This window comes from Carassius gibelio, chromosome A4, assembly GCF_023724105.1.
Source record: "Carassius gibelio isolate Cgi1373 ecotype wild population from Czech Republic chromosome A4, carGib1.2-hapl.c, whole genome shotgun sequence".
Lineage (NCBI taxonomy): Eukaryota > Metazoa > Chordata > Actinopteri > Cypriniformes > Cyprinidae > Carassius > Carassius gibelio.
Window position 1 is genome coordinate 32,999,784 of NC_068374.1, and position 27,598 is coordinate 33,027,381.

At 37.2% G+C, this 27,598-nt stretch overlaps 1 protein-coding gene across 3 annotated transcripts in view; it reads right to left on the reverse strand.

Annotated features, from left to right (window-relative positions):
- Positions 1 to 1,398: 1,398 nt before the first annotated feature.
- Positions 1,399 to 27,598, reverse strand: part of LOC127977897 (putative adenosylhomocysteinase 3) — a 30,294-nt gene continuing 4,094 nt past the window's right edge. For all 3 annotated transcript variants that reach the window (XM_052583132.1, XM_052583124.1, XM_052583114.1), the window contains 16 exons: positions 11,382 to 11,490; positions 10,944 to 11,087; positions 9,857 to 9,957; positions 9,461 to 9,563; positions 9,281 to 9,375; positions 9,098 to 9,204; positions 8,588 to 8,704; positions 8,389 to 8,452; positions 7,701 to 7,789; positions 7,362 to 7,432; positions 6,189 to 6,283; positions 5,999 to 6,097; positions 5,108 to 5,176; positions 4,799 to 4,877; positions 4,036 to 4,156; positions 1,399 to 3,947 (listed from right to left, as the gene is read on the reverse strand). In XM_052583132.1, coding sequence (XP_052439092.1) covers positions 3,941 to 3,947; positions 4,036 to 4,156; positions 4,799 to 4,877; positions 5,108 to 5,176; positions 5,999 to 6,097; positions 6,189 to 6,283; positions 7,362 to 7,432; positions 7,701 to 7,789; positions 8,389 to 8,452; positions 8,588 to 8,704; positions 9,098 to 9,204; positions 9,281 to 9,375; positions 9,461 to 9,563; positions 9,857 to 9,957; positions 10,944 to 11,087; positions 11,382 to 11,490 — 1,470 coding nt within the window. In that variant the 3' untranslated portion in view covers positions 1,399 to 3,940. The remainder of the gene's footprint in view (positions 3,948 to 4,035; positions 4,157 to 4,798; positions 4,878 to 5,107; positions 5,177 to 5,998; positions 6,098 to 6,188; positions 6,284 to 7,361; positions 7,433 to 7,700; positions 7,790 to 8,388; positions 8,453 to 8,587; positions 8,705 to 9,097; positions 9,205 to 9,280; positions 9,376 to 9,460; positions 9,564 to 9,856; positions 9,958 to 10,943; positions 11,088 to 11,381; positions 11,491 to 27,598) is intronic.

The following is a 27,598-nucleotide window of genomic DNA, read 5'->3' on the forward strand; positions in this document are numbered from 1 at the left end:
TTTATTATTATTATTAGATATAAAAGACAAATACATTAAAATAAAATCTCCAGTCTTATCATGTGTGGCCTTTAAAAAGTGCTGTCAGAGTAACGATTTGGCCAAACAAAGTGCAATTATTCACACTGAGGAACAGAAAGATCTGCAACTAGAAAGAGTCACATTGTGACGTTTTTGACAGACCATATTGTGAACACAATGAATTATTGATTGTTGAGATGGAGACACGTTCGTGATGGTGGTGCCTTCACAAGTCAAGCACTTCAATTAACATTTTAATTTTAAAGTGTGACAAATGCATTAAAATAAACGGTTCAGACTTTTAAAAGAAAGAATTAGGGCAGTGGGGGTTCATATTACTTTGCTATTACATTCACAGAACATCTGAGACAGAAATATGAAAAATATAGTCTTAACCACTGCAATGTTTATCATATTATACTTTTAACAAATTATTAAACATTATTAGTATCTGGGAGGGTCTGAACTTGAGGACAGTCATTCGTAACAGATCAGAATGAAGATAACAGACTTTCAGTATTTGTGTGTTTGTACAAGTAACCTGAAGGTGTGAGTGACAACAGCAGCTGATCTTACATACCTCTCAAACCATCATGTGTCCAGAATAAACACCCACTGTTTACACTGTCTACTGGTGACACCAGTGTACAGGAATATACAGAGATGAAGCACACCAAGAATAGCATTAAAATCCAATATATTTAGCTAAAATCTAATTTAACATCAGAACACATTTCACTGGGATGCCAGGATATTTAAAAGGACCTTTACTCCAAATTATGCCTGAAATGACAGGACAGCAGAAGCTGAGCACTCGATCACAGTCAACCGTCCTCCTCAAATCTTCAAAGGCTGGGCTTCATGAATATTTAAGCCAGGGATAGATAATTAAAACCAAAAACATAAACATTTATAATAAAAATAATAATACAAATAATTACTTGGAATATAAAAATGTAACATTTTAAATATTTTGAATGTATTTTTAAATACATTTCTCATTTTGTATAACATGGATTACTTTAATAACTGAAAACATTAATAAATACAATAAAAAAAATAATTAATTTAATTATAGCCCAATAACAATAACAAATTTCTAATTAAAATGAAGAGTAAATCTAAAAATAAAAACTACTCAAACAAAATATTCTACCTTTTTCATTTGTTTGACTTCTTAAACATCCTAATGTCAAATAGGGAATTATTTGCACTATTTAATTTTTTTTTTCCTGGTAGGCTACACGCACGCACGCACACACACACACACACACAATCAAGTAAAACATGCATATGTTAGCCAACTTAACTGATAACCTGATCTGATAAAAAATAATTATTGCAAAAAAATACCTGCAAAAAAAAAAAAAAAAAAAGTTTACATTTGTGATTTTTATTTTTGTTCTTCAAGATTACAGATTATTGCTCCTCTACCATCAATTGCAATATTTAAACATTGTTGACAACTCATCATTAAAGACTTTCATATTTTTAGTGATTTATGACAATAAATATACAGTTGTTTCATCTTCTTAAAGTCAATGCTCATTCTCCATCAGAGGTGCTGGTGTTGATCCCATGCGCTCCATGTGGTTATAAAAGCATCCGGAAAAATCCCAGGCCTGGAACCACATTCCACTGCCACACAGCAGCCGAGAAAGCAAGCCTCTTCAAACACATTATAAAGCACACGCATGTACCCTCGCAAATAAGAATGAAAGTAAATGAAAACAATGGGTTGAACACATTTCGACAAGATGTACAGCAACTGATGTGTTTAGTACAGAGATTTTGTGTTAAGCAGATAAAAAAGTGAATGCAAACCTGACATCAGGGTTATTGAGGAGATGGGATATCAATACATTTACATTTTTAATACTAATGTAGACTCTCTTAATACAAGCTACAAGAGCAGCACATACTAACAACATAAGAGGAACAAACATTTAACCCACCTTGAAATGTTTGAGAGCAAATTTAACACTTTTATATGCCTTTAGGGCTTTGTAAAGTTGATTTGAAATTTTACTCGTAATTGCAAGATTATTCACACACAATTCAGAGTCGGAATTGAGAGATAAAGTTGCAATTACTCGTAAAAAAAAAATAAAATAAAAATATTGTGAGATATAAACCCAGAATTGCAAGATATAAATGCAGAATTGATAAATCTACAATTCTGAGGAAAAAAAAGTTTTAAATTGCGAGATGTCTACTCATAATTGCAAGAAATAAACTCGCTTTTCTATGATGTCTGAATAGTGAGAAAGTCACAATTACATCGTTATTCTGGAAAAACATAAACAGGATATAAAACTCTAGAAGAAAAATCCAAACTTTAAGATATAAAGCCACAACTGCGAGAAAAATAAAATTGTGAGATGCAAATTCGGAATTGCAAGAATAAAAAAAAAGTAAATTGCAAGTTTATACTTTGTCTTCTCAAAACTGTAAGGTATCACAGAATTGCAAAGTCTAAAATCCTTGGACAATCAAAGAAAAGGTCCACTGGCTAAGGGACACCTACACGACACAGACATCCATGTGAGACAGTCCTGACTCCTGAGCAAAGGAACGTGACGCCACATTAAACAGGAAACAGGAAAGGTCATTTTGATTCCCTTTATGACAAACACAGATGGCATCATAAATATCTAAGATTTTCAGAAGTGTAGTAAAATAAAGGTCCCAATTTTATTATATTTGAATATCCAAGTCACAAAGGCAGCTTTTGCTCTACAGGCCTGCAAACAGCAAAACTATCCTCTGAAATGAGTACACAGTTGGTCCTGGCTTCAGTTCACACATATTTCTCTCCCACTGCGTTCTAGACTAAATCTGCAGAGGACCTGGAAAGAAACTCAGTACCGGATTAACTGTACATTTGGTATCTCATTGATATAGAATCTACTTCACAGTATATAAAACAAGGGTTTCGTTTAATTCCATATTACGTTATAGGATCTTATAACATTAAATTGCTTATTTTTTATAATGACAGAGGATGAGTTCATAGGAACAAAAGATGGCAGAAGTAAAAAAAAGAAAAAAAAAATCATAAATATTTTAATATACACCCCTGTGATTACACAGCCTGACGAGTTTTAGCAATTACTTGGATAGATTGCAAACAGTTTGAGCATTTCAATCTCAAACATCAATACTGGTGTTTTTGGATACAGTGTGGAAGGAGCGTGTTGCGTTTGAAAAGGAAATTTGAAATGCTAACTCCTATTAGCCAATTAGATTCCAGTCTGGGTGAATAGATGGGATAAGCCCCGCCCCTGAATCGTTCACAATCCAGTAAAAGTTTAACCACTTTTATTTAGAACCGAGAGCGCAAAAATGTTAAAATTCGCTGCAAAAATTTATACAAGACAAAAAAAAAAAAAATTAAGTGTTATTAACTAAAAGAACAATTTGAACCCCTGCACCCGACCGTAATTCTGTCCCACCCCCCAATATTATATAGAGAAAATAAAAAAAATCAGAGAATTTACAAAATTAGAGAACAGGAGGACAACGTTGGTAGTCCATGATTAAATCATCAGGTATGACTGAACATTGTTTATCCTCGTCTTTAGCAGAACTTAAAATTTAACAATAAAAGATCTCTAAATGGATTACATAGAACTAACACATGAAGTTAAGAAAAGATGAAATGGTGACATTTCCATGAAAACATCGCTGGGTTGCACCACTGGCAGTAGCAGCTCATAAAAGTTTAGCCAAGTTATTCTAGCATAAAATAAATAAACACTGCCATAACAATAATTAGCCACGCCCTTCAACCCCAACCAATCAGATCAGGGCTTCTCCCTCCCCTCCAAATGCAGGCTGTGAAACACAGCTCTTAGTCTTTATGAATTATGGAGTCTTGATAATTTCTTTAGTCTTCGTTTCACATCTGTGAATGGGTCTAGTACCTAAAAATGAAACATTGCAAGCAATTGTTAAACATCATAAAAAGACAGGAGTTTTTAAATCATGAAGGCTTATCATGAAGCCGCTGACCTGTAGTAGTTTGGCTTAAAGGGTCCATTCTTGTTCAGGCCGAGGTATTTGGCCTGTTCATCAGATAGTTCAGTCAAATGTGCATCAAAAGTAGGGAGATGAAGGCTGGCCACGTACTCATCTGCAGAAAAAGCAGATTAGCATTTTTAAGTACATTTTAAACATCGCGCATCAAGAAAAGTCACATTTCATTTAATATTTATAATTTGGCACCATATTTCAGTGCCAATTAATTTAGCACCTGCTGGAGTGTTGAACTATGGTTGTATATTCATGGTGAGAAAAAGCAAATAAATAGCAAACTAATATTATCTCTTTTTTAGATCTCATTTATTAAATTTTTTTCTCTGAGTGTGAGCTGAAGGTTTGGAAGGAAAAGCTGAAGAGCAGTGGAGAGGATGAGAGATCATGGAGGGAGAAGTGGCAGCCGTTTGTGACAGGGTGACCTATTTTCAGCTGTCTCCCAGGATCCCACGTGGCTAAACTCTACAACGCGTGCCGCAGAAAACAATGAATCTTTCAACAGGCTGAAAACATCTGTACACAGTACAGACTAAACCAATTACACCCCTAGACAGCCATAATATTAAGACAACATTTGAGGATTTCACGTAAATCCTCGGTTTATTGCATGTGACGCCTGTCTTAGTGGAGTATGAGCACCACATATCTCTCAAATAGTTCATTTCGGGTCATGCCTAACCATTCTTTTAGACATGCCATTTTTTATGCACGTGCGTGTATTTATATCAATGCATCATACCCATTTTTTTAGGCAGCAGGTAGACGTCCTGTTTGTAGCGGCCTTCAGGTGCATTGTAGAGCTCTATCAGAGCCAGAGCCTTTGGGGAAAAAAGGAGCAGGAAATCAGTCACCATGACAACAGCAAGGCTGTGACACACACACACACACACACACACACACAAGTGCCCGAGGTTCATACTCTAACACAGCAACCGATTCTCTGATTGGACTGTGAAGTGAAATTCTCTTTCCATGCACACAAAAGCACATTATCCATTTAATAAAGTAATTTGTGTTCATTTTTGACTCTTTATGACTCTCGTCTCACCTGGGTAGTGGCAGTGATGGACAGCACAAAGGTAGGAACAGTGGAGCAGCTCAGGTTTAGGAGGCGACCCTGGAAATACATTCAGTATATGGATTTGAGAAGACATAAAAATTCTATCAAACTGTGTTTTCAGTTACATTTTAATCTTAACTTCTTTTTTCTCCTTCATAATACCTGCGCAATGTCTGACTAGTCAAATAAATAAACTTGCCTTGCCTACAGGAAGATGTACACACATAAATGCATTTATATATAGACATTTAAATGTAAAAAACAAAACCTAATCTAAACTTAAACCTTAAACCATAAAAACTTATGCTAACACTTTAGAATAGGTAACACCTATTAGTTGCTTATTAGCATGCATATAACTAGAATATTAGCCATGTATAAGTGCTAATTAAGAACATATTAATACCTTATTCTACATCCCTGATTTTACCCAATACCTAAACCTAACAACTACCTTACTAACTATTAATAAGCAGCAAATTAAGAATTTATTGAGAGAAATGTCGTAGTTAATAGTTAAGAAGTGTTACCTATTCTAAAGTGTTACCGAACTATAAAACAAAATCAAATAAAAATGACACTACCAAAAAATACAAATACTACACTAAAGATACACTACAAAATTAAAGTGAAAATGGAAAATATAAACAAACTCAAAACATGACTAAAAACATACAGTTAATATACAGTATTACATGTAATATACAGTATTACAATTTATCCATTATATAAAATAACACTGCAATGTAATTGTGATTACATTAACACATTATAAAAATGTATTTTACATTCATTCCAGTTTTTTTGCAATTCAGTACAATGCAAGTGCAAAATAATAATAATACATTTTAAAATCATGACATTTTCAATCTTTCTAACCTCTGCCAGCAGCACTATTCTCTTTCCATCTGGCCAGATCACATGATCCACCTGTGACCTCACCCGCTCCCAGGTCAGTTCGGGGGTTCGCAGACTGGCCTGAAAAGTTGAAAGGAGGGTGGTCAACTTTCAGACACTTGTTTACACACAGTTTGTGTGAATACACTATGTGTTAGATCAGTTTCCTCACCACATCGATCTCAGTGTTGGAGTGGCCCATGTTGCAGACGATACAGCCGTTCTTCATGCGGTCCATGTACTCTCTTACTACCACGTTTTTATTGCCTACGGAAACAACATACCACAAGAGTGAGATGAATGCGAATGAGAAACCCTGAAAGCTTCTGGGTTTAGTTGATGAAAGGAGCTTCAGGAAAAAATAGTTTTAAAATGATTCAAAGAGCCACATAATAAAGAAGTCCCTCGTTCTCCACCTGCCTTTCCCCACAGAACCGCTAAATGAATCCAAAGAAGTCAAAATGCAATTACTGCTGAAAGCAATGTCATCCACATGAGCAACACAGCTGCATGCAGAATGGACTGTGATTCAGGTTTGATTGTTTAATTGTTCCGTTCATCATTTATTTTACAGGAACGGTTAGAAATGGGTCTATAATCAGAACTTTTGTCAAACTTCATTTCATTGAAATTCAAGACTGACTGCAGCTCAGGTATAATTACTTGAAGTGTATACGAGTCTCAGATGCAATTAACTTCAGGAAGAGCAATCTATACTACAATCACTGCATTTGATTAGTGCAGTGAGAGGTAGAATGCAGTTATACAGGCAATAAACTGTGCTCATTTATATAACAGTGTATCATTCTGCAGCATTAAACACTAGCTGATAGCTCAAAGAGCCTTCATAATCTCATTTAAAAACTGGTAAAAATATATACATGTAAATTTTGAAAATGCACAAATAAAGATTTTAAAAATTATTATTTCTTCAAATATATAATAAAATATAATGATAATGGTGATTATTATTATTATTACTATAATTACTTTAAAAAATAAATTACTTAAAATACAATACAAATAAACAACAACAATAATAATAATAGTAGTAAGAACAACCTGACTAAAAGCCTTTATAACATCATACTAAAGAAGTAACATCATATGTTTTAACTAGTAATTATTTCAAATATACGTTTAAATATATATCAACAACAGCAGAAACTTTAAAGTATGTCAGTTTTTTTTCCCAAACAATTACAAAAAATCGGCACAGCATCTTTCAAGTTTAAAAAAAGATACAAAAGGAGCGAAAACTTGTCTTTTTTGGGGTAAATTGAAGAATCAATCAGAATAATAAACCTTCCAAATTTACTACAATCAAATTTAGATTCAAAAATACCTGTGCAGGTGATGACAATGTCAACTTGTCTGATGACTTCGTTGAGTTTTACCAGCCTGAAGCCATCCATGCTGTGTGATGACAAATATAAATTAGTCTTTCTGGTGAGTAAAATCATCAAACATAAATGGCATGAGACTGAATTCTGAATGAAAACAAGAGTTAGGAAAGTGCTATTGTGCTAATTTGAATCAGGTCTGCAAAAGAATTGGAGAATCATTCACCACTCAAATGCTGGTTCACAATGTATTATTAACACATCAGAATGATATTAAGTGTATATAATGGCATCGCTGCTACTGAGGAAATACTGAATCAGTGAGAGTGTCTGTGGCTCACCAGGCCTGTAGGGCACAGATGGGGTCGATCTCAGTGACGTAGACGATGGAGCCCATCGCTTTGAGAGCAGCACTGCAGCCTTTTCCCACCTTATTACACACAAAAGGATTCACAGGTATGACTCAGAACAAAAAGGTTCAAAGTATCTGTGAAAATATATACTGTATGTAGCACACAATGTGACTGCCACAAACAGGGCAAAATATAAATCATTTGATGTTCCTGGAAAAACATTCCTATTTTCCTCCTTGAGTTTATTATTAGAAAGCAAAAGAAATCTATTTAGAGGTATTTCCTGGGGTTTTCTGTCCTCTAGTGGCCATATCTGGTATCTGTTTCCTAATACATTAATGCAGCAGCAGTGGAGGTGTGGCCAGCAAAAGTGATTGACAGATGAAATGGAATATTCTAAAATTGATAAACAAAATCATTCTAAAATAGTTGGGGTTTAGCCGATTAGACAGATACTAAATAATTGTCATATTTTAACCCTTTACCTTGCATTCTCTAAATTAAAAATTACTTTTTTAGATTTTGCAAGACTGGATGTGACAGATACCAGTCTTTTGAATTAACAAATTTGAACAAGTGTACTTTTACAAAGTCCAAGAACATGCTTAAGATCTAAATGCAGGTTCTCAAAGGAAACCGTTATGAGCTGGCAACATTTGTCAAATAATGATCTCACCTCTCCATATCCACAAACCACCACCTGCTTCCCTCCAAACATCACATCTGTGGTCCTCTTTAGACTTGAACACAAAACACAAAAACACTCAGTAAAACCACAGGTCAAAATTAACCGCACAGTTCCTGCTCAACCAAAAAGAGTGTGTTAACCATATTGATTGGGGAAACTATTTTAAGCGCCTTTATAAGAGACATACCCATCCAAGATAGACTCGCGGCAGCAGTACAGGTTGTCAAATTTCTGCTTGGTCACCGAATCGTTCACATTCATTGCGGGCACACATAACTTGCCAGCCTTTGACAGCTGGTATAACCTAGAAAATAAAAAATGAGATATGTTTAGCAAAAAAAAAAAAAAAAAAAAAAAAAAAAAAAACCACAAAGACAAATTTTGCAGAATTAATGTTGATAACCACTATATAAATAAATTAATGCATGATATATATACATATTAAATGGTCAGTATTTAAATTTCTTGATTAAATAATAAGTAATAAGACAGTCAGTTGTCTGTCTGAATTATCCAAAACATTTGAGTACATTCTAAAATATCATACTTCAATCACTTGCCAGTACTACTACTAGCCACTAGGTGGAGACATTCTCTATTATTGTGAAAAAAAACAATTGTCCAACAGAAACTGAGTTTTTACCTTATCCACGCAAATGAATAATAAAATAAATCCTTTACAAATGACTATTATCACCTGTGAACTCCAGTCACGCTCTCCTCTACGATGCCCTTGATCTTTTTGAACATGTTGGGATATTTCTTATAGATCCAGTGAGTCAAATCTCCTCCATCATCTAAGATCTACACAATATAAGCTGTTAAAATGCTGAAAACTGAAATAATATTTCACTTATCTAAATGTAAATATTCCAGCTACCATGTTGGGCTGCCAGCCTTCCACGTTAACACAGCGATCGATACACCACCAGAAATCATCCTCCGATTCGCCCTTCCACGCAAACACTGAGAAACCTGCCAGAGATGACACACAGGAGTTGATCAGGACAGAATAGTATGAAAGGATAAAAAAATAAGAATAAGATAGGAAAATATTTACCTCCTTCGGCCAGAGCGGCTGCTACCTCGTTTTGAGTGGAGTAGATGTTGCAGGCGGCCCACCTGCACTGAGCGCCCAGAGCAGAGAGGGTCTCCATCAACACCTGCAAACACACACACACACACACACACACACACACGTCGATGCATTACTGAAACACAGATGTCCATCTGCTCTCAAAAAATGTGCATTTAAAAAAAAAAAAGAAACCTCCTCAAGTATAGTATGAGAGTAAAAAAAGTTCCAAATAATAAATGGTCCAAATAATGTCCTTAAAAAGTGCTGGGGTAGGATTAGGGTGTTTGAATTAGAGTGTAATTTTTTTTAATTTAAGAACAAATTAAGTTAATATTAGGGATTGGAGTGGTTTTTTTTTGTGTGTGTACAGAAACTCACAGCAGTCTGTGCAGTGATGTGGGTGCAACCCACAATTTTGGCTCCAGCCAATGGCTTCTCTCCCTGAGCTCTTTTTCTCAAAGCCATGAGAGCCGGCATCTCTACAGTGCACAGATACACAATAGTCATTAATGCATGCTATTAGTATTAAATTAAAAAGTGATTATCGCATGCACATCCTTGACTTAAAGACTCACTGTGTTACGTTTAGTGGCTGAAGAATAAAGCTACAAGTAACTCGCAGAGGAACAATGTTTCTGTTAAAAACATTTTTAACCTTATAATATAATAATAGAACCTTAATATATATATTGGTTGCTATTCATATCAAGTAATGGTGGAAACTATAACTTGGCAAGGTTATTTAGAGGCAAATGGACAAAAGCAGTAACTGGTTTAGAGATTTGCATTGTTACCAGTGTAAACATTGTTTGGTGAGCCAAGTCAATGCACAGAAATGTGCAACTGTGCTACATGTGATTTGTGATTTATTACAGGTACTGTTCGCTTATTGAAGCTTGCAGGCTTAGAAAAGATTACACCTTTTTCTCTCACAGTTCAGACTTTTTTTTTTTTTTTTCTCTCTGAGTTCAAATTATGAAAGTTGGCAGCTTCCCGGGAAATCCATCCCGACATCTCCTTATAAATATAAATAACTAGAAGATGGGTTTATGACGTTCTCACTCATTACAATTTTTGACATTTGTTAACAAAAAAAAAAAGTAACATAATATAGCTTTAATGTGAAAGAACTTTAAAGCTTATAAAGAGACACTGTCTGTGTGAAAGTGCACACGGGAGTATGGCCATGTGGTTATGAGGGGCTGAAGGGGGCGCCCTGCTGTCTCACAGCACACACTGAACATATGGCCCCTCAGCAGCACAGGAAGAACATCAAAACATGCTTCACTTGAGCTCACACAAACACACTTCTACTTCACACATAAACAAATACCAGCGGCTTAATATGTTGTCAGGCCTGCGGACAACACCAAGCGTGAGCGGCATTGCACAATCAGCTGTCACGCTCGTAAACAGTTATAACTTGTCGGCACATGAACATTAAGACACACAAGGCCCTTCCAACCTTGCTCGGCAATCTCAATCTCCCTGCGTCCGAAGTCTGCCTGTTTGATGTTCTTGATACAGAAGTCTGCATTGCCCTTGGAGTTCTTCTGCTGTTTGTCACGGGGAGAGGTTTCGTCATCGGAGCTGTCAGTGTACGAAGCAGCTGAAAAGTGAATAATAAAGAACAAAAATATGTAGATGTGTGTGTTTCTCTATGAACACAGTCCTCCTAAGACACCCTGCCTACAACACGTACTCTCCTTTATCAATGTAATCCTCTTAAAGAGGCCTGCCAGAGAACCCACACAGGAAAGCCTTTGTTCACATGACTCACCTGACACTCTGCATTAGACTCTTGATGTATGGTAACACATGTATGTAGCCCACCTGACTGAGGTTTAACAGGACATGAACGTGTGACTGTACAGTGTGTGTTGGTGCTTGTACAGCGTCATACCTGAGCTGTAACTGTCTGTAGAAGACTGTGAGATGGAGCGAGACAAAGACCTGCGGCTGATCTTGGTGGGACGTTTGTTGAACTCCTGCTTCTGGTCTGCAAACTGGATCTGTCATGAAAAAGAGTGGGAGGGTCAGGACAAGAGAGAGAAAAGACCAGAGCGAGAGTCCTTACAGTGGGAAAAGATAGAAAGACTTTGAAAGAAGTCTCATACTTGCCAAGAAATATATTTTAATAAATTATAAAATGTACTGTATTCCTGTGAGATAAAGCTGAATTTTCAGCAGCCACTACAGCAGTTTTCAGTCACACAATCCTTTAGAAATCATTAACACATGCTGATTTGGTGTTTGAAATATTTTTTCTTATTATAATCAATGCTAAAAACAGCTGTGCTGCTATTTATTTTATTATTTTGTGAAACCTAAAATAACCTAAATTAACAGATGCATTTTTTTCAGAATTCTTTGAAAAATCCCTTTAAAAAAAAAGGAAAAAAAGAAACCAGTCTTTACTGTTACTTTTAATTTAACTACTGTACCTAACTAAATATATATATATATATATATATATATATCTGTCACATAATTCTTAACAGTGTGTCCATTACCACAGGAAGTGACAAACAAGTAAATAAACAATGACCAGTCCCCGCAATCAAGCTGAATATCAGGAATAAGCCTTTAATTGGAAAGTGAGAAGAAAATGATTTCAACAAAGATTCGTCCTAATCTTTAACACTATTTGACCGGCCAGATAGATACAGTATTGTTCAAAATAATAGCAGTACAATGTGACTAACCAGAATAATCAAGGTTTTTCATATATTTTTTTATTGCTACGTGGCAAACAAGTTACCAGTAGGTTCAGTAGATTCTCAGAAAACAAATGAGACCCAGCATTCATGATATGCACGCTCTTAAGGCTGTGCAATTGGGCAATTAGTTGAATTAGTTGAAAGGGGTGTGTTCAAAAAAATAGCAGTGTGGCATTCAATCACTGAGGTCATCAATTTTGTGAAGAAACAGGTGTGAATCAGGTGGCCCTTATTTAAGGATGAAGCCAACACTTGTTGAACATGCATTTGAAAGCTGAGGAAAATGGGTCGTGAAGACATTGTTCAGAAGAACAGCGTACTTTGGTTAAAAAGTTGATTAGAGAGGGGAAAACCTATAAAGAGGTGCAAAAAATGATAGGCTGTTCAGCTAAAATGATCTCCAATGCCTTAAAATGGAGAGCAAAACCAGAGAGACGTGGAAGAAAACGGAAGACAACCATCAAAATGGATAGAAGAATAACCAGAATGGCAAAGGCTCAGCCAATGATCATCTCCAGGATGATCAAAGACAGTCTGGAGTTACCTGTAAGTACTGTGACAGTTAGAAGACGTCTGTGTGAAGCTAATCTATTTTCAAGAATCCCCCGCAAAGTCCCTCTGTTAAAAAAAAGGCATGTGCAGAAGAGGTTACAATTTGCCAAAGAACACATCAACTGGCCTGAAGAGAAATGGAGGAACATTTTGTGGACTGATGAGAGTAAAATTGTTCTTTTTGGGTCCAAGGGCCACAGGCAGTTTGTGAGACGACCCCCAAACTCTGAATTCAAGCCACAGTACACAGTGAAGACAGTGAAGCATGGAGGTGCAAGCATCATGATATGGGCATGTTTCTCCTACTATGGTGTTGGGCCTACTTATCGCATACCAGGGATCATGGATCAGTTTGCATATGTTAAAATACTTGAAGAGGTCATGTTGCCCTATGCTGAAGAGGACATACTCTTGAAATGGTTGTTTCAACAAGACAATGACCCAAAACACACTAGTAAACGGGCAAAGTCTTGGTTCCAAACCAACAAAATTAATGTTATGGAGTGGCCAGCCCAATCTCCAGACCTTAATCCAATTGAGAACTTGTGGGGTGATATCAAAAATGCTGTTTCTGAAGCAAAACCAAGAAATGGGAATGAATTGTGGAATGTTGTTAAAGAATCATGGAGTGGAATAACAGCTGAGAGGTGCCACAAGTTGGTTGACTCCATGCCACACAGATGTCAAGCAGTTTTAAAAAACTGTGGTCATACAACTAAATATTAGTTTAGTGATTCACAGGATTGCTAAATCCCAGAAAAAAAAATGTTTGTACAAAATAGTTTTGAGTTTGTACAGTCAAAGGTAGACACTGCTATTTTTTTGAACACACCCCTTTCAACTAATTGCCCAATTGCACAGCCTTAAGAGCGTGCATATCATGAATGCTGGGTCTTGTTTGTTTTCTGAGAATCTACTGAACCTACTGGTAACTTGTTTGCCACGTAGCAATAAAAAATATACGAAAAACCTTGATTATTCTGGTTAGTCACATTGTACTGCTATTATTTTGAACAATACTGTACTTCTTGTCTGCCAAAGTCAGGCAGGTTTAAAGGCGATCATTTCCATATCAAATCTTGAGAACTCCAACAGTATTCTTCATAAATTCAGTCAGCCACCACTAATCTGCTCTCAATGAGCACCTTTGAGAGCTCGTCGTAGACGTGTCGGTAAACTGTGCTACTATTAATGGCCTGACAGCTGTTGCCTGCAGAGAGGAACGCTCTGCGTGAACCGTGAGAGGATTACAGAGCGGAGCAGTCGTGCCCTGCTGACGTTATCATCTGAGTCAACAGCAAGCCTCAAATCCCCACGCTCCATCAAGAGATTTTTAAAAGCGTGACTATTACATAACCTGTGCCATATCTGTGTTCAATCAACTATCTACTGAGTGATCACAGTGATTCATCTTCAAGCTTTAGGATGAAGCTATAGGAGGTGCTGTTTTCAGGACGGATGGATGGCTTTTAGACCACGAGTATAACACAGTTATGCAGACAAGTATAAGGGCCTGACTTACAGAGGCCTTGATCCACACAAACACACCGCTGTGCCCAAAAGTACTTCAGTAATTGCCACTTGCAGGGATTTTGCGTCAATAACGCTACAGAGAAACAAACACCCGCAGACTCTGTGAACTTCAATTTGGCACCCGTTTATCTCTTATTTATTACTACACAAAGGGCTGAAGGAGTGTACTGGGAATGTTTTATTGTGCAGGAAACACACTCTACCAAATCACATACTTGCATGATACTAATCAGAGAAGAAAAAGTTCTGAATTATCAGATTCAATTAGAAATATGAAAAAAAAAAAAAAACATGTCAGCATGACACACAAGAAAGCAAAGAGAGACAGAAAAAAAACGAATGGCAAAAGGAAAGGGACCGACGGAGAGGAAGTAGACTATTATACCATCTTTACATGTGGCCATTCTGATTCCATGGCCTGTGCATCACAATGCTAGACTGTTTCCCTTTGGGGTTTTTTGTGCATCTCTCTTTTAATTGTTAATTGTTTAGAAGCTGAAACGATTCTGGGCAGAGTTGGCAAAATGTGCGTGTGTGTGTGTGTGTGTGTGTGTGTGTGTGTGTGTGTGTGTGTGGAGGCTTTTAGAATGTGATTTCTGCGTCTCATGCTCAAGATAATGAAACATGCCAAGGACACATGCACTCACACACTGCCACCACTGGCCCTCACAAAGGGCTCTTTAGACAGACCGAAAGTACCAGAGGGATAATTACTCTGGCATGTTCTTGAGTTCTTTGAACTCACCTTTATGACGAACATCAACGTCATGGTTGCTGGTTTAGCTTGTCGATTATCACTTGTTGGCCTTTAACAAGAAAAATGTGCTAAGACTTTACAAACAGTTCAACATTGTAAAGCAAACAAACTGTTGGTGGATGTTTTATGATGGCCCAATCTTGAAAAACAGTGCTAATTTGCTGAAGATCATCCTATAAGAATACGGTGGTCCACATCTCCTGTGAACTCCTTTGTGAAATGTATTAAGAGGTGTGGTTTCAAAACTTTTTTCCAGTATGACTTCATACCTTTCCCAGGGACCTGGATCACGCATTACTTTATCTAGGGAGTTTAGAAAGTCAAATATTTGGGAACTATTATCAGTCTTTTGTGGGTCTGTACATTCTGCCGAGGTGATCTGCACAACAAAACACACTAATACACTTAAAGCCTTAATGTAGCTCAAACAGTAGAGCATGCGTCAAGGTCATGGGTTTGATTCCCAGGGAACTGAAAAAATGTGTACCTTAAATCCAATTCACCACTTTGTATAAAAGTGTCTGCCAAATGCATAGAAGTAAATGTTTGGTCCATGTTAGACATTTATTTTAAGGCCAGAAAGGTGTAGGCAAACACAGATGCAAATGCTTGGCCAGCTTCGCAAATGTGAGGTCTTGTACAAATTAAACATGTTACTTTCAAGTCTTTGTGGCATTAAACCAGACGTAATGTACAGCAGCTTGCTATAAACATGTGTTAACTTTTCTAACAAGATTAGTTAAGTAGTAGAACTGAAAGTTTAATGTGTCTATAAAAGCTGCTTTAGTTTATGTTTATGTATTCCTTTGGCTAAAACAGTAGAGCATGGGATTTGCAACGCCTAGGTCATGGGTTCAGTTCCCAGGAAATGCATAAACAGTTATGAGATGTATACCCTGAGAGCAAAGTAAGTCGCTTTGGATAAGAGCATCTGCCAAATGCATAAATGTAAATGCCTACTGCTCTGCACATGTCGCAACTTGCATTGCATTTTACTGTTGTTCTAGCTGACAAGGGCCTTTTAAGACTTTGCGTGAACAAATAAACTTACTAACTTTACCAAGTTCAGATTTGGGTTTTTTGCATTACGTTCGTCCCTAATCAGACACTGTCTGCACAGTCCAAGTACACTATAAAGGCAGCTAGTTTATTTAGAGGAAAACAACAAATGGAAATAAAGACTTCAGCAATATGAATTGGTCATCATCCAAATGAAAAGACAAGGATAATCATGCACTGAAAACAAAGCATTATGCTATTACGTCCTCTTTTTAAATGCCACTAGACATTTTGCCAAAAGAGAAATGAGGTATTTTAATCTTTCAAAGGTAATATGAATGGATTTATGTATTAAACAGGAGGCAAAAAGCTCAATTGGAGGAAAGATTCAGGCCACGAGCAACACTTCCATGAAAAAAGATCACTTATGTAAGAAAGAAAGAACTAGAGAAAGAGACAGATGCTTGCATCACGTTAACGGTACATTTTAGTGACACTGCTGAAAGCTGATGATTAAAGAACAGAGCGGTGGAGAAACGCTTTTTTCTTGAGAATGGATGTCTAAGTATTGGGTGCAAGGTCCTGATGACTGCATCGGTTGTTCGTTGAAACAATGAATCACTTTTCTAATGAAGTGAACTAAACTTTTACTCAAGGATCATCATTACACTGCAGCTTTGCTCAAAACCCAAGTGAGCTGCCTGCCAAGATGACATTAACCATCCATAATAAGAAAAAAAAAAGACTTTAGTCTCTTAAGTGTGTATATACAGTCTATATATATTCTTGCTGAACAGTCGTGTATGCAGACAGTAAGGCAGCTTTCTAAGGTTTGGCTCTACAGCATGTAACAGAGATACCAAACACTCAACTATCTTACTGCTCTATATATCAATGATGTGTGCTCATTTAGAAGCAAACAAAAAAATTAATGTAACGAATGATGAATGTAAAGCGATGACTCACATTGTCGTTTGCCATCCTGGTGAAGTGTGGATTCAGTACAGGAGCCCAAATCGAAGCTGGTTCGAAGACCCTAACCTTGAGAGTCTTGTCACAATGATGCAAGTCATGGCTGGTGTGCAAGGGTTTTGTTAATATAGACTGATGCAGTACAATGCTTTCATTTACTAAAAAGGAGACCTCAATGTATGCCAACAGTTAGGAATAAAGTGCAGCTACAGAAAGCGTAGTTAGCGAAGAGCTCCTAAACATGAACTCTCTGCAGGGTAGAGCAGTTCCAAAACGTTCCTAACATCCCGCTGAGCTCTGAGACAATAAACAAGGAAACTTGTTATGGAAATTTAATGAGATATGCAAGTCTGGAATATACTAAAGGACAAAAAGTTCTATTCTGAACTATCTTTTGTCTTCTTTTTAGCAGAATAAAAAAAACAGGCTAAAACTTTTATTCAATTTGTTAATATATTAAATACAGAAAACAAGCAAAGAGGGCTCCCTTTAATATAATCACTACGGATGTCAATTAGTGGCAGAGCGATTAGCTACAATGCTAAGTGCTGCAAATCACGCTGTACTTAAAAGCCTTTAACAGTATTCAGACATAGCATGATCACAAGCACAGGACCTTTTGAAGAGAGCTGCCTATCAGCGTGTACCGGATTGAGTCAAAATATTCTTGGCTATTGGACCCACATCCCGCTTGTGGCTGTCACCTGACACAAAAATGTTATTACATCAAATATTAGCGGGCACACGCCTGCATGCCATGTGCAGGACTCTGGATGGGTTTTTTCTGCACAGAACGCATGCTAACAGGAGAGGAGAAGTGGAGAATAACTGTACAAGATAAAGAGAAAAACTTATCCTCCAGATGACAAATAACAGAACCATACAAAACCTTTAGGCCAAACAGCAGAAAAACGTAACATACTTGGAGTCACCCTGACATACTTCAGTTCTGAGTACACATCACTAATGGAGTCACTTGAGCGTCAAAAAACTACAAATTTGTCTGCAGAAGGGAGCACAGAGTTACAGAAATTACACGATTTCTTTCTTTTTTCATTTCATGGCAGCAGCAACATCAGGCTGAGGTCCTGAACATCTCTGGAGGAGATTACATTTGTTCTCTGTGGAAAGACATGCGTAAACAGATTCACAAGTCCTGTGTAGCACCTGCATCGCGTGGTGGAGCATAAGGTTGAGCTAAAGAACTCATTATATGCAAATGTTACATCACTTTTAACTAAAGGCTATACACAAAGCCGACTTCAAAGAACTAAAGCCGACAGAACTAAAGAGCATCTGGACCAAAAAGCTTGAATTAGCTGTCTCTATCAGCAGCTATCAATATATTCATCATTCAAAAGGAGAAACCGAAATAAGGATATACAAGACATATGCAGACAAAGCAGCACTTGCTTTCCATTTTGAATATCAAACATGTAAATAACTTGCTTAATTTTAAGTGGCTTATGTTATGAAAATATTCACATACTGGAATGTTTGGACAGCCGACCGTCGCCTTGCTTTAAAGACCTGCAATGACCTGATGCAACACAGTGCTGTGCGGGACGAAACTTGATGGGTGTGTGTGGGTAGATACTCATGTTTGCGAGATGCAGGATTCTCAATTGATAATCAATTGTTATTAATCTGTTGCACAAAAGCGACAAGAAAAACTAATATAAATTAAAAACAATTAACTGGCACAAGCATAGGCAGAGCTTCTAAATTTTTGCAGCACTGAGCAATGTAGCCAATCACAGACATGTGTGTTGATTTCTGGAACGAAATGTCCAATCAGAGGTGTTAGAGTCTACTCGCCGCTCAAAATGCTGTAGTTCTTGTGCAGCGCTGAAATTTGCGTGCTCAAGAATCCTCTTATGACACACAAAGTAAAGACATTATGAAAGATTCATTGTGTTATAACAGAGCGTTGTGAGATTGCTATGAACTGAGATGTCAGCTTTTTAGTGATTATAAAGGGAGTGTTCTTCGATCGCATTCAGCCAAGCCAAACTATGGATGCAGCAGCCTATGATTGCTTTAATAACAAACATTTTATTTTATTATTATTTTTATTAATTTTACCAACATTTTAATTACATTAGTATGGACACTTATTTTCGCCATGTAATAAAAATATAAAAAGGTAAAGTAATAATATATAGAAGTAAAAAGATAAAAAGCCTCACTCTTGGCAAGTTTATAGCTTGCAATTATGTCTTGTCCCTCTGAATTGTGGACATCTTGAAATGTAAACTCAAAAAGTTTGCATTTTGCAATTTTTACTTTTTTCCTCTGAAATTTTAGTTCACTGATCACCAGGGATCAGTAATCTATTGATATCCTAAAAAGAAAAAAGAAAAACCACTCAGCCTAAGATTCCTTACTTAAAAAGCCTTAATTATCATTTCATTGTCGTGAAAAAAAAAAAAAAAACGTAAACAAATAATTGTTCCCATCATGCACCACTGCATTATAAAAAACAAAGACGTTAACGCAACTGATCTTTTGCATATGCTTCGATTGTTATGAGCCTAATACCTTTGCTGTGACACAAAGATCCGCACCTCAGCTTTCTTTCTGTAGGACAGTCTGCAACTTCATAAACTGTTTTCATCCTGGCATTTTCACAAGCTTTACAAGCTATAAAGTGACTCTCATAGCAACTACACTTCACAGTCAGAACAGAGGTTTGGGGTTTGGCGGGTAGCATGGGTACTGTGATACAACACGGTGACCCACTTTGACTAATGATGGCACCAGAAATGAGAGAGCCTGGTGCAACAGACAAACCCCAAAAAAAGCACCTCAGGGAACTTAACCGGAGAAAGAGCTTATGTGAGGTCCATTCTATTGAATAAATCTTCTTCCATCTAAGTGTTTTAAATTTAATGCATAGGCTTAACAGAAGGTATACGGAAAATATCCGTAATTCAAATGACCAATCCAACACAAGCAATCGTGTGTCAAAGAACACTGGAAGGTGTGACCGGTAATTTGCTTCCTGCTCGAATGACGGATCACATTGTAGGACATGTGCGCTCAAGTGTTCTGCATCCAACACGTAACGTACCTGACAGATTTGATTACTATTTCTTGAAATTCTGCCCTTCCTTTTTTCTTCGTATCCCTCAGCCACAAAATAATAGGATTGTATTCCTACAAGGCCAATATATCACTGGGCTTGGCAAGGAGTTTGACCTTTCCTACAATAAAGTGTTGAAAAGCACTCAAGCAGAGCAAAGCATCTGAAGTTTGATGTGGATTTTTCCACTCTGAAGAACAGAGGTTAGCTGTAGTTAAAGGATCTGTTCGGACTTTGCCAGTATTGGTAAAGTTAAATCAGTCTTAAGGATTGTAATGGAAATTTACAGAGTAGTATAGTAGTCTGATTCATCATAAAGTTTTCTTGCTCTCAGCCTCCTTAAAGTTCATGACTGATAGACAAAACCGCCATGAATTCATTAAAAGCATGAAGAGTTTGTTTTGTTTGATAAATGTCTCCACACTCTGCACTTGCTCTGTGAATGTATAAAAGTCATCTACCTACGCAGAGAGCTCAGCTGCAAAGGGTTAGGGGGCGGTCAGCTACCCCATGGCTAATTCAGATTCTTTCTGGAGGAGCCATTCGATACCACGTCACGTTATTAACAAAAGCTTTCTGAAACGAGCGCCTCGGGACGCTTCAGCTGTACTAGAGGAGCAAAAAAAGAAATGCATAAAATGTCAATACCAGCCTACAAGATGTGTTGTTCTCATACCCTTTGCTATAGACGAGGTTTACAGTAGAAGTTGTGGTTGTAACTGCAAACCAAAAAATAAATAAAGTGGCTGCAGTGAACACACCCTCACAGACACGCTAGGGTGATAAAAACATAGGGGCCAAAAACAGATTTTTAAAACAGAACAGATTGGCAATTTCTTCAGAATATTTAACTCTGCTGTAGGAACCAGACATGCATTGATATTAACATTTGAATAATACTGATCATAAGTCGATAATTGTTTTCATGTTATGATCAATATCCAGAACAATTGAACACAATTTTGTATAAATACATTAAAAATAAAAACAAAAATTAAATAAAAACTGTGTAAGTGAATAAAAAAGGGAATTTAGGCATCACAAAATTATAATGTACAGTATTAAAAACCTATATTAACTTTTTATTAAATACTATGTAATGATACTGAAAATTCAGCTTTGATCACAGGAATAAATAACATTTTAAAATATACAAAAATACACAATTATTTGAAATCCTTATAATATTTCACTTTTTTTATTATTATTATTTAATAAATACAGCCTTGGTGAGTATAAGAGACTTATCAAAGAATTCTAAATGTTAATTATTCCAAACCTTTGACCTGTCATAATTTACAGTTATTCTATTGATATGCATTCTAATATCGATCGATAACCACTATGGGACCAACATATATAGCCTATATTCTGGTGCTTGTTGCAGGGCTAGTTAACCCTTATGACCAATCCCTAGCTTTGGTATAACAAACTGATGTGGAATTTAGACTGCATAACTGGAACACCAAGGTAGCACCATCTCAAAAGCACTGGCTGGCCACTCAAAGGGCTCATATTCAGTCCTTCGGACTTTAATTGAAGCAGTCGCTCTCTCAGAGTGTTCTTCCACCAGTATGAACCTGTTCCTGCAAGCCCACTCCAAGTTCCCTGTTCCACAGGCAGTGACGAGCGGCAATCATTGTCTCGAGGTCCTTGGATAAAAAGGCTTCTATTTATGTGCCAGATGGTGCTCTTCTGACTAAGCGCAAACAGAGAGTGTGATGTTCTCTCCGTTCTCTTCATATTTGGGTTTAACGCAGGCTGCCAGCATGTTCTTTCACAGTGTGCTTATTCTGAAGAGATGAAGGAAAAAAAGAAAATCATCCCACATAGTATTCTAAAATGAGAAATACTTCACTGCTGTGGGCTCTAGAGGCAAGGAAATGGGTAGAGCAGATCTCAAAAAAATAAAAATAGTTATTATTTAGAAAATAGATGTTGCATCCAGTTCATTTGCCTGCCTTGAATTCAAGTTTATCTGTAGCAGAACTCTAATCCTAAACAAATCTAATAAAAGGTAAGTAGAAGATATTTTAATGCATTGAAAATCAGCCTTCAAGACACTATGACAGTCCTTCAAAACATCTGGAAACTGGATGTCTAAACTCATGCCAAGAGGTCAAGGCCTGGCCAGATATTCAGTCTGGTCATTTTAAACAACATAATCTGGTTAAAACATGTTACTTCAAAAATAACCGTTCAAAATTGGCATTTATTCTCAGAAAATATTTTTTTACATTTTATAGTTTAAACGTTCTCTGATGCCAACAGAAAGAAAGGCAGATTTCAAATATTTCCAATAGGGTTGTGCACCAGCCAAGCAACAGCCATTGAAATGAATGGGAATGCTAACTTTCTCAGGTCATTATAGATCTCCTTGCTAGCAATGTATGTTTGGGTTTCACAGTGGCACACATTATCTGTTCTCTCTGAATCTGATATTATTGCATAAGCATAGCCTTGCTGGCCAAACACAGAATGTATAACATGATATTTAGCTATACACACACCGCTCTCCTATTGTCATCTGTTATGCACTGATAAAGACCAAGACAAAGAAACAAGCAATTCACTGATGAAATAACATCTGCCTGTCTCCTCTCTACAACAACAACCATGAATACAATACATGAATACAAGGTCCCGTAGACTACCATCAGCAAATGCCACAGATCTGACTTTACTCTGACCAGTAAAGAGAAACCGTTTGAGTCTGGTGGACACAAACACGGATGCGTGAATCCACTCAGAGCTTGTTAGGTATTCAACTTATCCAGTTAAACTTATCCTAAATCGAGTGCATCATTAACTACAGCAGGTGCAGGAAAAACAAAGATCCGAGACATACTTGAAATGCATGATCTTGCAATATTATAATGAAGTGAAATGGTTTATATAGGGCTCGAATTGAGGGAGGAGTCTAGTAAGCTTGCACTGCGGTAATAAATGGTCCGTGTGGCGCGCTTCAAATGAGTCACGTTTTGTTACGCCTTTGCCACATAAACATTATATTGAACAATTAATATACTTTTGTTATAGCTTTATCTTTAAAAAAAAAATTCTACAATTATCGCCCAACTATAGATTTATGGAACATATGCTGTCAAAAATGTGATATAAGGCGTAATATGTGATAATGGAGATAAAAATGTGCAAAAAGGGAACATACAAGGACTTTTTGAGTCTAAACTTATAATCAGGATACATTTAGGGACCATTTTACATCACATCCACTGGCAACTTTATGATGAAACAAGTAATAACTGTAGTTTAACAGTGGCCCATATTATTATCTTCAGCTAGAGCTCAAAGCTCTCTGTGTATCAGGGCCTCCGACTTGCTAATTTTGGTTTGAGAGCAGATGGCTGCAGCCTTTTTAGAATCATCAATGTGTCTGACGCTCAATCATTCCTGTTGCTCCACATAAGGAACAAATAGCGGTTCAGGATTTAGAGATGTGTGAGAAAGAGAGAGAGAGAGAAGAAAATGAGAAGGATCATATCATGCAAGCCAGTTATTGATTCCTAATTCATAAGAAGCAAGACAACCCTAAGAAGGCCTCACATCTCCTCTCTCAAGTCAAATATAGCAACATAAAAAACAAAAGCATTTTAAGATGTACGTAACAGACATGCTTAATGATTTTGTCACGTAATGTTTACGCACATGTGCATTTCATTCAGATCCACCCATTGCATCATCTAATCAAATTCTCTAAGAGGAGGAAAAACGCATCCAATCTGCAGTGAAGCAGAAGAGGAAGAAACCTCATTCAGTTTTATATTGGCAAATGGAGCTACCAGCCACAAGATAAGCGTGAAAGCGCAGCAAGACCCTGAAGCAGAAACACTAGGAAAGCGATGCCCTGCTGCACTGATTTATCGACACTGGCATATGAGCAGTACATGCAACAATTACAGTCTTCTGCTAACTGCATTCAATGTGCAAAAATCAGGCTTGATGCAATGATTGACATGAGAAGAACCAAATGCATGGTTTAGCATTAGCAGCATTAAGCTTGTTACCTGTACACTGAGGGCAAGAAATCTCATTGCTCATTGAAATCTCACTGCTGACGCATTTCCTGGGAACGGGGAGGAACTGGGATAAAGGATGACGTCACGCCCAATGATGTTCATCCTGAACCAATCAATTGACCCACAAATTTAGCTCAGAAGTCATGTTCTGGGTCATCAGCCAATTCAAGTCAACGAAGCCAAACACTCTGAAAGCTCAAAAGCTTTTAGAGGAAAGTTCTCATGAACACTCAGCCATCAGAATGAACCGAAAGTGTGACCTGCATAAAGAGAAGTAACAAGCCACAGTAGCACTGAAGTATTTTCAACCCCGTACCAGATCAAAGGCATCAAATCCAGTAACTGTGCTGCACTTGTTTGATCTGCAGAGATGCTTGTGGTCCCAAAGAAAAACGATGGACTACAATTTAGGAATATGTACCCACTACAAAGAAAGTCTAGGGTACCCTGAAATTTTAGGTTTGTGTGGAGAGACTGCTGCAAATAGATATTTTCACTTGACCAAATATGCAATTAAGATCACTACACTTCGCCATAAAGGTCAATTTTAGATTTGCCTCATTTCTGCCTCACTTTTAAATTATTAAGAGACAGAACCATTTATCTGTGCTTTTGCTCTTCAAACGTCCATTTACTTCAGTTCAAATGTAGGAGACTGAAAAGGCAAGTTGATGCATAAAGAAGTCTTCCAATGCGTACCAACGTTCAAGTAAAGCCACAGTACAAGACATTGGGCTAATATTTGATTATGATTTTTCTGAAATTCAAGAATGCACAAAAATGTAAATGTCTGACTGGGTTAAGGAGAAAATTTTGCAGGCTCTTCACTCTTAAGGGCCTTTAACATCCATGGAACCTTCCCAATCCACAAAAGGTTCTTAGTGAAAAAAGGGTCTTTAGATTTTTAGAGAACCAAAAATAGCTCTCCCATGCCATTGCTTTTGGAACATTTATTGGAACCTCAATGTAACTCAGTGTAAATTGATGCCAGACAAGTGTAGGTTATCTTCAGGTAAATTCACATAAAAACACAATGTTGTGAAGTTTGAGGTGAGTCAGGCCACTAAAATCAAGGAAACGGTCACAATCAAGCAATGCATTTCAGCAGCTGTGGTCTAAGGTTTGTATTTTCTTTGGTAGAAAGGAAAGGAAGAGAAACGAAGATGGCTTTTTTTTAAAAACCTTTTCTGAGAGTCTTTTGTGATGCAGCAAATTTTGAGCACACTGAATGTTCTTTGTGAGGGGCTGGTGCAGGGGTCTATGGTGCATTCCTTAGCTGTGGATCCTGCGTGTGTGTCCATTCCACCAGTTAACTAATTGAAAAACCTTAGGCCTCAATAAAATACAAACGCCAACAGAAATCTTCTACTTAATTTCCAACACCATGAAGCAATCGAACAGTGACTTGTGAACAGAAGGTCCATTTGGTCAGTGGAAAAGCTTTAGTTCATTCATTCAGTAACACATTCTGGCTAACGCCTGACCAGTGGCTTAATCTTTCACATGCACAATCGATGCAAATTCACTCCTTCGTTCAACAGTGCCACAAATCTGAATTTATTCAGTGAACAAATGTATAAACCAACGGGATTAAAATGTCCTTACAGGATTGTATTTCCCAATCTTTCTAAAGCAAAGCTTAACATATAATGTTGAGCAAAGAGCAAGAATAAATAACCAACTGCCATGTACACAGCTTGGCCCCGATGTTCCTCTATCCTACGACCAGCCGTACAATCCGACAACAGCTGGCAGCCTCCAACAGATTTGCTTTCATGATGCATACTTTGACTCTTCTAGCCCTGCTGCTATTATAAAGCTCACTTGTGAAAAAGTCACAGATTGCAATCCAGCAGCTTATCAAGCCACTGTACGGAAACTGCCATCTCTTGCGCAGGTTTGCTGGGAAATGGCAACATATGGCAGCACATTCTGAGAGTAAAACAAAAATGCTTTTAAGCCCAGAAAAAAAGAACAGGAGAGAGACAGAAGACAGGGCCACATGAAAAAATAATAACAATGGAATTCACAGTGTAACCTGGAATGTCATGGATGTCATTTGGCATTTTTGAAACTCAAAAGGTCTTCATGCCAAACCGTCAAAATAAATGATCTTGATTTTAAGAAATTGTGTCAAATATAATACTACTACAGTGGATTGTACTTTTCAAAAGAATAAAAACAATAATAAATGATTAACATTTAAATTTAAGTAAAATCACAAATTTTTATTCATTTTTTATTTTAACGGTAGACCTCTGTTGTACAGAACTTTGTTTGCCAAAAAAAGGCAACTGTTAAATTTTCATTTAATAACATTTTAACTGATTACCGTATTACCTGACTATAAGTCACACTTTTTTTCATAGTTTGGCTGGTCCTGCGACTTATAGTCAGGTGCGACTAATTTATCAAAATTAATTTGACATGAACCAGGAGAAATGAACCAAGAGAAAACATTACCGTATACAGCCGCCATAGAGCGCCCTCTCGCGGCTGTAGACGGTAATGTTTTCTCTTGGTTCTTGGTTCTAAATAAATGCGACTTACAGTCCGGTGCGACTTATGTAAGTTTTTTTCCTCGTCATGACGTATTTTTGGACTGATGCGACTTAAATACGGTAATTAAATTAATGTTTATTGCCTTTGATTACATTTGATTACCACTATTTTCGATAATACATTTGTATTACGTCAGTAGGCTTTTTGAACACTGAAATCTAAACTTTCAAATGGAATCCGGAAAATTTTATTGGAATTCAGGAAAAATTATCAGATTTCATAGGGTTCCAGGTTAGAGAGTGTGAGAGAGAAGTCTGTCACACATGCACTCGACAGAAGCAGCATTGAGGTGGCACAATATGTGTTTGTTTGGCAGGCTCGCTCTCACTGTTGCCTCTGCAGTACACCAAGTCATTACGGCACTCGAGAAGACTCTGGGTGATTTCAGGTGAACGAGTTCTGCTGCGGTGTGGTTACGGCTGCCTGAGGGAGAGAGAAATCTCAGCTGTGCCCTTTAAAGTGTTGAAGTGCACCATTAGGGTTGCTGCCAAGGACACAGAGTCATAGATGAGTGTTTGAGAGCAAGAGAAGATGATTCGGTGAGTGCACTGTTATCAGTAAACTGCTTCAGTACAAAACATGCAGTTCTGTTCAATGCATCACTCCATCAAAGCTTCAGTCTCCATGAGCACCACTTACCTGAAAGAGCACATCTAGTTTCGTTTAATCACACGTGTGGTCCTTTTTTCTTAAGCTCTTAAGACAATAAGTGGCATACACAGAAAATGGTCTTTCTGGAGGCATGCTATCACTCATACATGAACCCTCTACAAGTGCAGATAAACACAGACAGGTTCAATGTACAGGTCAGTCTCTCTGGTTCCATCCCACCATTTATCAAAGCCTTCAAACTTCGCACCATGGTGAGAAATATTTTCCTGTCAACTGCTCGTTGAAATCTCA